Here is a 12,029-nt window from a genome sequence, read left to right on the forward strand (position 1 = left end):
GGGACCCCAATATACATATGGAACCACAGTCTCAACTATGCACCACTAAAATCAAAATGGCTTTCATCACTTCTGCTGTACTGTCTTGGTTGGTATCTACATCCATAATCCAGCAGTCACTTTCCCTGTTGTGATGAAACATAGGTCGGGGCTGTCTACTGTTTGGAGCGTAGAGCCCCCTAAAAACCACAGTAGATCCAGACATATTTGGGTCATGTCTTGTTTCTCCTCATATGATATCTCCAGAGCCTGACGTTGTTTCTCAGTTTCCCCCTGTTCTGTTCTCAACCAGAAATAAACATGGGAGAGAAATCTCATCCCAGCACAACGTCACGCTCCGAGGGCACAGCAGTTCCTGTAGGCCAGGAATAGATGTTCTGTCAACTAAATACTGGAGTTCTGAAGGTATTTGTGTTCAATGGGAAGGTAGGTGTGTTCCTCCCTCAGACCATCCAAGAACAAGGATAGAGCATGTACGCACTCACACACAGACAACAAACACAGGATAGGTCCACACACCATGTCTTCTTTTATAAAATGACCACATTTACATTCAAATTCACTAAACAGCAGTATAGCATATCGTGTTCACAACATTCATAAATATCAAATGTGTTGTCCTTATTAAGACAAGAACTACAAAAGTAAGGTGAGAGAATGTCCGACATCTCCATCTTGTGATGCCACTACCCCTCTCTGTCATAGGTGCCTTTGGATTTTGGGGTGGAAGGTCCCTTGTCTTTGAGTAGAGGAAGACAGTGGCAGAGAGGGTACAAGGCAGAGACTGCCAATGTTGTAGAGAAAGATGGAGAGGAAGAGGCCCATACGTTCTTCCAGGAGGACAGTCCAGAGTCACTTCTCACAGTCTCTGCAGATGAAGTCCATTTTGGCCGACTGGGCTCCTCCCATCATCAATATGGTAAATCTATAAGCAGCAACGCACATCGTTATCAGTATATTCATATATAGAACATCAATTAGCACGTGCCATTATCCAGAGCAACTTGTATAGACTGTTAGTAGTATTAAAGCATGGTAGCATTGGACACAGTAGCATTGGACACAGTAGCATTAGTAGGAGTGGTGGCCGTGTAAAGAGCAGTCGTTGTAGTATTGAGAGCAGGGGGAGTCTTGCAGTAACAGAAACACAAGAACATTTCATTTAAATAGAACATTGCAGGAAGGAAGTGAGGGAAGATAGGCCGAAGACTTGTCACAAAATGACTCTAATCATTCTGAGACACACACAGTGGTGCACACTGCTCATGTTTAAGTCATAGTAAGCAAACCTCAGGGAGACAAAGTCCCCCCCCTTTTAAAAAAAAATGAAGCGACGGAACTGAGAGAGGGAGAGGAAAGGAAGCAATGAGGAGAGTGAGCATTTCTCTACCTTCAAGTCTGAGCTCGCTTATCACACAGAGAACTGCTGCCTTTGCATTCCCCCCCGAAAGTGAAAAATGAAAACAACTCTCAATCTCTCTCTCGCCCCTCCCCCTCCCTCTCTCCCGCTCCCCCCCCCCCCCCTCCCGCCCCCCCCCCCCCCCCCCCCCGCTTCCCCCCCCCCCCCCCCCCTCCCGCTTCCCCCCCCCTCCCCCTCGCTCTCTGTCAGACAAAGTGGCCTTATGCAACCATCTCGGGGAGGCCTTGCTGATGTCTTGCGGCATATTTACCCAGCCTGCCCCCCTCTCTCCCGTCTCCTTCTCTCTTTTTGTCTCATAAAGTGAGGGGAGTAGTGTCCTCACCACCGGGGAGTCTGGGATACCGCCGGAGGCTGAGTACGAAGAGCCATGAGGGACATGGAGTGTGTGTGTTGTGTCTCTAAATTACATACATTGTATGTACCGTGTGTGTGTGTGTGTGTATAATGTGTGTGCGCATGCATGATGTGGGTATGTGCATGGTTATGAAAGAGAGGATACGTCACCCAGTAGTGACGTCGTGTGGTGGTGTGTTCGCTCCGAAGCCACACTAACTCCACCATGGGTCACTGCATTTTTGACCCCAACACGGTAAGGCGTAGGCGCGACCACACCACACCACAGGCTCGCTCGCGCAAGCAAGCAGGGGCGGGCTGACTGACTAAATCAGTGACTCCACTTCCCTGTTTTTAGTAAACAAACAAGCGCTAGGGATGAATAAGAGCAAAGCCCTCTAATCCGGAGATCTGAACACTTGTATAAGAAACAGCCTCCTTCTGGATTTCACTACAATGTCAACAATAACATGGAGCGACCAAGGACCATGTGCAGTACAACATACACCAATGTGGATTGAAGTGGTTCTATTTCATCCATGATTGTGTGCAATAAATACAGAGATGAAATCCAGAAGCTGAGATAAAGGACCAGTGACGACAAGCGTTTCGTAGCAGATGCATACAGCACTAGATACCACTACTTTGACCTAACATCAACTATCCAAAACAGAGGACAACTTTATTGGTTATTTATTTGTACATTTTTAGTATAAGTAATACAGCACTACCAGCACAGCAGGTTGGGACTCCAGGCTCACCGTGCTGCCCTAGGTCTCCCTCTCTGACGACACGTCGCCGTCTGCTCCACTGCTGGCGTTAGGGTCCTGGGCTCTGGGGCGCGGGGCGGCCCTCTCCCTGCCCGACTCCGAGGGTCCTTTCGAGCGCGGTTTCTCTTTCCTCTGCTGCTGTTTCTCCTGTTTAGCGAGCTGAGGGGGTGGGGGGGGGGGAAAGGCCGGCAGTAAAGGGTTAAAAAGAGAAGGACAAAACTTGGATTGATCTAATGCGTTAGTAGGGGCCTGAGTTGTTCGTGGTCACGTGACCTGTTTTTACTGGTCAAGTCACGTGCCCAAGAGAAACCCAGGGACCTAGCTATGTATAACTGTACCAAATACTTGGCTACATAAAACAAGAAAAGAGAAGATGAAAAGGGCAGAAGAAAGAGAAATAAACACCAGAGCTTTGTTTCACTGTGCCGCTATTTCCGGAAGCCATGACCATTTCGATGTAGCATTAACTGTCTTCACAATATAAAGCGGTCACACTCAGAAAGAGCCGAGTCATCTTCCCATTCACTCACCATCTACGGTTAGCTGCGAGGCTTATCTATTGAACTCCTCTCTGAGGAAACTACTGTAGCAGCTATCTCTGTTCTGCTCAATGAACATTAAACAACAACCCTACACTAAAAAGGTAAGCAACTATCCCTGAAAAGGTTTGTAAACATACATGCTAAAACTTTCATGAGCACCACAGGAAATATTTATGCCTTAAAATGTCATGCTAAAGCCACAACATCCCACAAACTCTTAATTATTTAAAGGGAATAAGACTTAAAAAACCACCATGTATCTAGTTATCCCTGTACAAACTACATCGGGGTTAGCTAGCTAGCAAGCAATGATACCATCTTACCCAGGGTGTTGTGTTGCTTTGAAGACCCCCAATAAAAAAGATCACATGACATTTCAGTAATTAAGACCACTGTTTCGTATTCAAAATTACTTTCACAGAACAATAGAAACAGGATAACTTGACTTAATGATATTGTTTGCTAGGCTCTGTTGTCCCTCTCCTAGGATCCGATAAAGCTTCCGATTCATGGAAAGTGTGTGTGTGTGTGTGTTTAAGCTGCTCCCCCAGTTGACTGGTGATCCTCTCAGCCTTGGCATACACCCCTCTAACTAAACAACAACATCCCAAACATCCAAAACAGACAGGATTAAAATTCTGAGGACTGCCGCTTACATCCATTGGACCGAGCAGTCAGCCAAGTTTACACACACAAAGACCACGCATGCACACACAGAAGTGACTGGAATCACATTCAGGAAGTCTTCAACAATTCACAAATAACTAAAACACTACCATTTCAAATGACTCACTGTACCCCCAAACATTGACTCAATACCGGTACCCCCTGTATATAGACTCGATATTGTTATTTTATTGTGTTACTTTCTATCATTTTTTACTTTCGTTTATTTGGTATATATTTTCTTAACTCTTCTTGAACTGCACTGTTGGTTATAGGGGTTGTAAGTAAGCACTTCACGGTAAGGTCTACACTTGTATTCGGCGCATGTGACTAAAAGTTTGATTTGATTTGAATAAAATACAATGTGAAGTGGATGGTTTAGGAGAAGCAGGGAGGGATGTCCCTACTCCCTCATGGCTGCTGCTGTTTGGAGTGGACCTGACTGCTTTCTGCTAAGTTTGGATCATAGCGCGATGTCTTCAAGTAGATGTGGTGGCGTAAACACATTCATCAAGGCTTTTGCTCCTTCAAATCCCTCTGTGTTACACAACAGGACTGGGAGATACTGTGGAATCAGCAGTGTTACCCAACGGTTATCCAGTTGTCATGTTTACAGATGGATACGTTGCCTAAAATACACTTAAAATGACCTGAAATGACTTAGTTTACCATCCAAAAACAGATGCCCAGTAATACATTAAGGTCCGGTTTCTTGGTTTCTTGGATCAGGATTAAGCCTAGTCCTAAAAGCATGGTCAATGGAGAATTTAGAATGAGCATGCTTTATAGTCCAGGACAGAGCTTAATCTAGGTCCAGGAAACTGGCCCTAGGAGAGGACATCCATTATTAATATAACATTGTGGGTGAACTTGTCACTACTTAGGCTACACATCAGAACTCATAAATCATTATTCCACATTCAAATATACTTCTTAGCCAGCATGGCCTGAGTCGCCACCTGCAGAGGCCGTCGTCATGGTAACAGAGTGCACAGTGACTCAGGAGTCAACCGATCCCTGTGGGGAGAGCGGGGGCACCCATGCGGTGGCGAACCCCACCTCGCACTGGCCTGCCAATCATATGTTATGTCGCCCCCACACACACACTTCCGACACATGACAACTCAAACCTTTCAGAGTGTGTTTTGGTCAATCAGTGGTCTTTCAGCTAGGCCAGAGGGGTGCTGGGACAGAGCAGGACAGATTCATGGGATAATCAGTACACATCTACGGTATCAGGATTGGTTTTTGTGTCAGGGACCAGCAAATCTATGGTTCACCTCCTTGAAGCCAGGGACTAAAATTACAACAGAAAACTGACCAACTAAATGTCTGACAGTTATCTCAGGAACCAGTAAGCCACATCTCAGGGAGCGGTGCCGGTCCATGGACCAGAGGTTGACTAATACTGCACTAAGAAAAGCAATAGTGCAGCTTTGCTTGTTGATCATGGTCCGTTCTCCATCTGTTACTACAAGAAGTTAGGCCTGCACCACCACCTGCTGGAGGATAGCAGGATAGACAGTGAGTGCTGAGAGAAAGTCTGAACTACTTAGAACAAATATAGTCTAGCAACACACAGCCTAAAGGGAGACTTCGCAATATGACACCATCATACAACATGAGCCAACTCCATGCTTGCAGAAATCAACAGCATCAACAACAACAACTGTACCTGTTTGGGGTCCATGGGAGCAGAAGGAGACACCAGTTCGATGGTGACTGGTCCGTCATTCTGAATGTGAACCTGCATGTAGGCCCCAAACTGCCCGTCTAAAAACAAAACAAAAAACAAAGACAAAAGGAAAATGTAAAGGTTAACCTTAATACATCTAAACAGGCCCATATAAATGACACCACTCAACGTTTCCATCCAGTAACAGCCACTGCAGTTTGCTTATTGTGCACATGATTCTATATCAATGATTTATAAGCAGGTGGCATCTCAGTACAACAGGGACATGGGGGTAAGATACAATAAGACAGGAGGTTTATACTTAAAATGGTCCAGGTATGTTTCGATTTATTACATCATCTGCCCATGAAACCGGTGGCTGGGTGGTGTGTTCTAAAAAGCGCAGAATCATCTCGTTTCTCCCACTTAGGGGATTGGGCCTTGGCAGTGAGAAGACTAATTAGAGAGCTTGCGTCCCACTACAAGCAGGGACACAGAGTTCCTCCACCACACCTTCTCCCCGGTGGCTTGAACCAATTCCCCACCAAACACCATCACCAACTACGACCCGATAAAAGAAAACCACCCCAATGTGGAACCGCCATAACCCTTGCACTGTGACCCATATAATTAAATATAACACTGTTAATTTCTATGCTGTGCCCAACGACCTTATAGACCCAATTCACCACTAAACATGGCCTGACAAACCCACCCCCTATGTAGATGTCTGGAACCACCATAACCTTTGCACTGTGAACTATGACCTTAAAGGCCGATGTATGTAACCTCTGTTTCAACAGGAAAGCAGGCGTTCCAACTGATTCCGAGCCTTTTAGGTCAGGAGTCAAGTCTTGAGTGACCTCAAGGAAAAAAGGCTACTGCATGTGACCCTGTAGTCTAGGCTGTTTCACTTAGGAGTGCATTGGCTTATCAACCCTAACCCTTGTTAAGCCTTAAGCTAGTGTCTCAATTCCCCAAGCTGTGAACAGCAACCCTTCTATTCACTATAGTTCTCCAGGTGTTTGTGATATTGACCTTAGGCTATCAATTAGACTGAACAAAAATAAAATGTAAAGTGTTGGTCCCATGTTTCATGAGCTGAAATAAAAAATATCCCAGAGATTTTCCATGCGCACAAAAAGCTTATTTCTCTCAAATTTTGTTCACAAATTTCTTGGATTCCTGTTAGTGAGCATTTCTCCTTCGCCAATATAATCCATCCACCTGACAGGTGTGGCATATCAAGAAGCTGATTAAACTGCATGATCATTACACAGGTGCACCTTGTGCTGAGGACAATAAAAGGCCACTTTAAAATTGTCACACAACACAATGCCACAGATGTCTCAAGTTTTGAGGGAGCGTGCAATTGGCATGTTCACTGCAGAAATGTGCCAGATGTTGCCAGATAATTGAATGTTCATTTCTCTAACATAAGCTGCCTCCAACGTCATTTTAGAGAATTTGGCAGTGCATCCAACCGGCGTCAAAACTGCATATCACCTCCACATCTGGCTTCTTCACCTGTGGGGTCATCTGAGGGGGTTGGTGAGGAGTATCTATGTCTGCACTAATACCCCTTTGTGGGGAAAAAATAATTCTGATTGGCTGGGCCTGGTTGCCAAGTGGGTGGGCCTATGCCCACCCATGGTTGCACCCCTTCCCAGTCATGTGAAATCCATAGATTAGGGCCTAATGAATTTATTTTAATTTACTGATTTCCTTTTATGAACTGTAACTCAGTAAACTCTTTGAAATGGTTGCGTTTAGATTTTTGTTCAGTTTAGCTTCACCTCTTTGCTTGAACAAATGACCTTTTGCAATCCATCATAACCATGATTGAGCAAAACATTGACCCAATGCTATTAAATATCAAAACCACACTTAGCAGAATGCCGAACCTTTTACCATCTATTAAATAACCAAGATAATAGTGACTATTAGGTATCAAAATGATCTCTTTGTTTAGGCTTTTCCTATCTAGAGTGTCTTATGAGAGTTCATTTCTCTCTGCCCACAAACTGCCTACACAGCAAAGTGTCCTCGACACTTTTGGGTCACTGGATGTGAAATTCTGTACAATAGCAGTCTATTTTAAAAACTAAATATATGGCTCATCTTGCAGTGTCTCGCTCACCCAGCCCAGTATAGATATAGTGATATTGCAATATATACTGAGTATAACAAACATTAGGAACACCTTCTCCCCTTTCCCTCAGAACAGCCTCAATTTGTAAGGGTATGGATTCTATAAGGTGTCGAAAGCGTTCCACAGGGATGCTGGCCCATGTTGATTCCAATGCAGTTGTGTCAAGTTGGTTGGATGTCCTTTGGGTGGTGGACCATTCTTGATACTTACAGGAAACAGGTGAGTGTGGAAAACCCAGCAGCGTTGCAGTTATTGACACAAACCAGTGCGCCTGGCACCTACTACCATACCCCGTTCAAAGACACTTAAATCTTTGTCTTGCCCATTCACCCTCTGAATGGCACACATCCACAATCCATGTCTCAATTGTCTCAAGGCTTAAAAATCCTTCTCTAACTTGTCTCCTCTCCTTCATCTACACTGATTGAAGTGGATTTAACAAGTGACATCAATAAGGGATCATAGCTTTCACCTGGATTCAGCTGGTCAGTATGTCATGGAAAGAGGTGTTCCTAATGTTTTGTACACCCTGTATAGGCCTAGTGCTTCTGTAGCCTACTGTATTATTGTACCCTTTTCACACCATCGCGCTGACCCGACCTATAGTGCTGGCTCTGATATTATCTGTTCACATTGTCCTTTCCAGCATGGTTCCAGCAACTAAAGTGGAAGTGTAACCAGGTCAGCACAGCACACATCTCAGCTTGGTTCAACTCAATAGTGAGGAAAGGAAATGGGATACCTAGCAATGTTCCCTCAAATTCTCCGGGGCACTGAGCAAATATAAGGAACGGCTGAGCGCAAACTTGAAGGTTGTGAAAATTCTGTGCAACTTCCGGCGCGCGTTTACTGTGAACACTGAGGTTGTACCTGCTTTAAGTTACAGTTGTAAGAGTGGTCAAGTAGGCTACTGTGGCTATTTGATCATAATGTTGGCCTACCCGAGTGACCTACCATCAAAAACAATGGAGAAAAATGCATCCAATAACATTTGAACACAGAAATAGCTGTTCTATCATTCAGCCTACAGTAGCAGCCAATGTGTGGTGTTCAATGTACACCTACATTCCATGAGACTTTTGAAAAAAACACAAAATACAACACTGACCCTAAGACTTAAAAAGCTATTTACCTGACACGTTTTCAAAGATGTCTAGAAATGTACACGTTTTGTGCTTTTGTAGGAAGCAAACACTCCCCCATTGTTGACTAGAAATGAGCTATAACTGGGCTAATAACTCACTAACTAGCAAAGAATATGAACAAAAGTGCATCTATTCACGACCGCTCATACTGTAGCCTAAATACGGTCCAGCTCAAAGTGAGAGACACAGATCCATATATTGCAATGGTTATTTGCATATAGGTCTGTGTAGAGTACCTGCCTGTCAATACTATAGTCTTACCTGTCAATACTTTAGAATCCTACTCCAATGTGCTCTGCCTACAGGAAAATATCTTGCACAGTTAGTTTTGTATACCAAGTCTTGAATAGTTTGTTTTATGTCGGTATGTTACATTGAAATTGGTTAACATTGCGTTGATTCGATCACAACTCCCACAGTAGAGCGAAATTTTGATAGTGTTAACTAAAGGGGTAAACTCAAGAAAGGTGAGTGAAGTTCAAACTCGTGCTTCTCTGGCTGGACGGCTATTTCGTCTGCGCGGCAGTCTGATGGGAGCTGTACGCAGGTTAGAGGGAAAACTGACACCGCGTCAGTTGTATAACTCAATGCATTCAACTGAAATGTGTCTTCCGCATTTAACTCATCCCCTCATAACCAGAGATCATCGGCACCCAAGGATCAGTTGTTAACTGCCTTGCTCAAGGGCAGAACGGACCATTTTTACACCTTGTCAGCTCTGGGTTTCGAACAAGGAACCTGTCGGTTACTGTACCAACGCTCTAACCGCTAGGCTACCCACCTTTGATCATCTCAGGCTTGTTTAGTAGCTCGTAATAGAGTTAAAGCAGCTGATAGAGGCCTAGCGCGTATTTAGCAGACTGTAGGCCTGCAGTGTCAGTCATTGATGTCCACCCATAGTAATATCGTTTTCTATTTAGTCCTGTGTGTTCACCCACCTTTGATCATCTCCGGCTTGTAGGTGCTCCTCAGGTGTTCCAGAATGTTATTATAGAAGGGCTGGGACAGCTCTGCAGGCATGGCAGCATGGAAGTCTGGCTTGTTACCCTTTAGTATGCACTGCAGAGTGAACTGACTGACACACAGGACTTCATATTCCTTGTCCATGACGCTTTTGCTCCACGCCCGGCCGTTCTCATCGTCAAACAGACGCAGGTTGAGGATCTTACGAACCCTGAGGAGCAGAGAAATGAACATTGGGGCGTAGAATTGATTGAAATATAGAATTGATTTATTTGAACATTTATGTGTTGGGGACACAAAGGAGGTGGCTATAGGAGTGAGCAAGTATTTTGTGCAGATGTTCCAAACTTATTGGGCTAATACAAAAGAATTGCTCTATGTGAATGCTTGTCTTACAAATTCCTATTACAGATATGAACCTGACCTGGCCCTTATGCCCTGCCTATGTAGGAGAAGGGCTACAGTACCGTAGTGCAAAGACCATGTTTTGTGACTGAATGAACCCACACTCACATGTAGTCAACATCCTTCTGTGTGTCCTCCATGGATATACCCAGCAACACACACAGTCCTCTGCCTATTGAGCTGATGGGCACCTCTCCCACTGTGACAACACAGGACAGAATTATCAAATCAATAAAATAATTGTCCTTTTCATTATTCAGTGTCAGACACATCCTCCTCAAAAAGTGTGGTTAATCTAGCACACACTGACAGTCTTGCAAGTAGTAGTAGGCTGCTATAGTACAGTACAGTACCTGGGAGATTCAATGAGGTTAACAGCGTGGTTAATGTTAGGTTTCAAATCACATTTGATGCAGAGAAATTGTACAAATAGGCAGGGTTTGGGATTTTGTAGCTGTGGTAACTAGTAACAAACACTTTTAGTGAGAACCCACCTAGAGCGATTACCATAATGCCAGCATTTGGAATAGTCGTTGGACATGTCAGTGCACACATCATTACATATTGGGGCAATTCAGCATGGCATATAGCTACTTTAGTCAGGTTCTCAAAAAGTGTGATTGATATTTACAGGTGCTGACCTGTTGCACCCTCTACAACCACTGTGATTATTATTTGACCCTGCTGGTCATCTATGAAAGTTTGAACATCTTGAAGAATGATCTAGACTTAATGGCCATGTACTCTTATAATCTCCATCTGGCACAGCCAGAAGAGGACTGGCCACCCCTCAGAGCCTGGTTCCTCTCTAGGTTTCTTCCTAGGTTTCAGTTTTAGGCTGGGTTTCTGTATAAGCATGTTGTGACATCTGCTGATGTAAAATGGGCAGTGGTGGAAAAAGTACCCGATTGTCATACTTGAGTAAATGTAAATATACTCTAATAGAAAATGTTTCAAGTCAGTCTCCCAGTAAAATACTACTTGAGTAAAAGTCCAAAAGTGTGTGGTTTTAAATATACTTAAGTATCAAAAGTAAATGGAATTGCTCAAATATACTTAAGTATCAAAAGTGAAAGTCAATCATTTCAAATTCCTTATATTAAGCACAACACACGGCACAAGTATCTTGTTTCATTTTATTTACGGATAGCCATGGGCACACTCCAACATAATTTACAAAATAAACATTTGTGTTCACAGTAGGGAGTCAGAGGCAGTACAGTAGAGATGACCAGGAATGTTATTTTGATCACCAACTACGAGTGGTTGTGGGTGTCAGGGAAAATGTATGGAGTAAATTGTACATTATTATCTTTAGGAATGTAAAGTGAAAGTAAAAGTTGTCAAAAATATAAATAGCAAAGTACAGATAACCCCAAAAACGACATAGGTAGTACTTTAAAGTGTTTTTACTTAATTAAGTAAGTTACTATACACCACTGAAAAAGTGTTTTATAAATACATTTGATTGGATGGCCGTGCGGCTACCAAACTACCGTAGCTAACGTTAGCAATCCTCTGTGCTGCCTGCAACATGCCTACCGGTGAAAAACTGTCATTCTTTGACACTATGAGCGATATAGAAATAAAATGATTACAAGTAGATAGCGTTACTCACCTGACACGCTGGCTGTTGTCACTCTTTGAATGATTGCCTTCATTGTTTTGATTAGCTCGCTCGCTAGAATGAATCAGATTGAAGCAGTGCACAGACGTAAACGTCATACTTCCCATGAATCCTTGCTGCGTTGTCAGAGGCCTCTAGCGGCAGCAGTTGGGAGTACAGTAGATCACTTTTGCTACCATATAAGACAGCATCAAAGTGCTAAAAAATACATTCTGTACTGATTGCTGGGGTTAAATTGGTGTTTTGCACATTTGTCCCAAAAACCTACGGTACTGTCATTATGAGCATTTTCAAAGGGAAGGGAGCACTGTCACTACCTCGCTCTCCACAC

General features: G+C 43.7%; 1 protein-coding gene across 2 annotated transcripts; it reads right to left on the reverse strand.

The window, feature by feature from the left end:
* Nucleotides 1-510: 510 nt before the first annotated feature.
* Nucleotides 511-11,814, reverse strand: LOC139423808 (D-aminoacyl-tRNA deacylase 1-like). Of its 2 annotated transcripts, none has more exons than XM_071175443.1 (6): nucleotides 11,690-11,814; nucleotides 10,180-10,270; nucleotides 9,642-9,877; nucleotides 5,407-5,504; nucleotides 2,515-2,682; nucleotides 511-925 (listed from the first exon to the last, which is right to left on the reverse strand). In XM_071175443.1, the coding sequence occupies exons 1-5, from the start codon at nucleotides 11,730-11,732 to the stop codon at nucleotides 2,524-2,526; spliced, it is 627 nt and encodes a 208-aa protein (XP_071031544.1). In that variant the 5' UTR covers nucleotides 11,733-11,814; the 3' UTR covers nucleotides 511-925; nucleotides 2,515-2,523. The 2 variants fall into 2 exon arrangements, with proteins under 2 accessions (XP_071031544.1, XP_071031545.1); XM_071175444.1 differs by having other exon boundaries at nucleotides 726-925; nucleotides 2,485-2,682.
* Nucleotides 11,815-12,029: the final 215 nt, after the last annotated feature.

The sequence above is a fragment of the Oncorhynchus clarkii genome, chromosome 13 (genome assembly GCF_045791955.1).
Source record: "Oncorhynchus clarkii lewisi isolate Uvic-CL-2024 chromosome 13, UVic_Ocla_1.0, whole genome shotgun sequence".
In the NCBI taxonomy this organism is placed as follows: domain Eukaryota; kingdom Metazoa; phylum Chordata; class Actinopteri; order Salmoniformes; family Salmonidae; genus Oncorhynchus; species Oncorhynchus clarkii.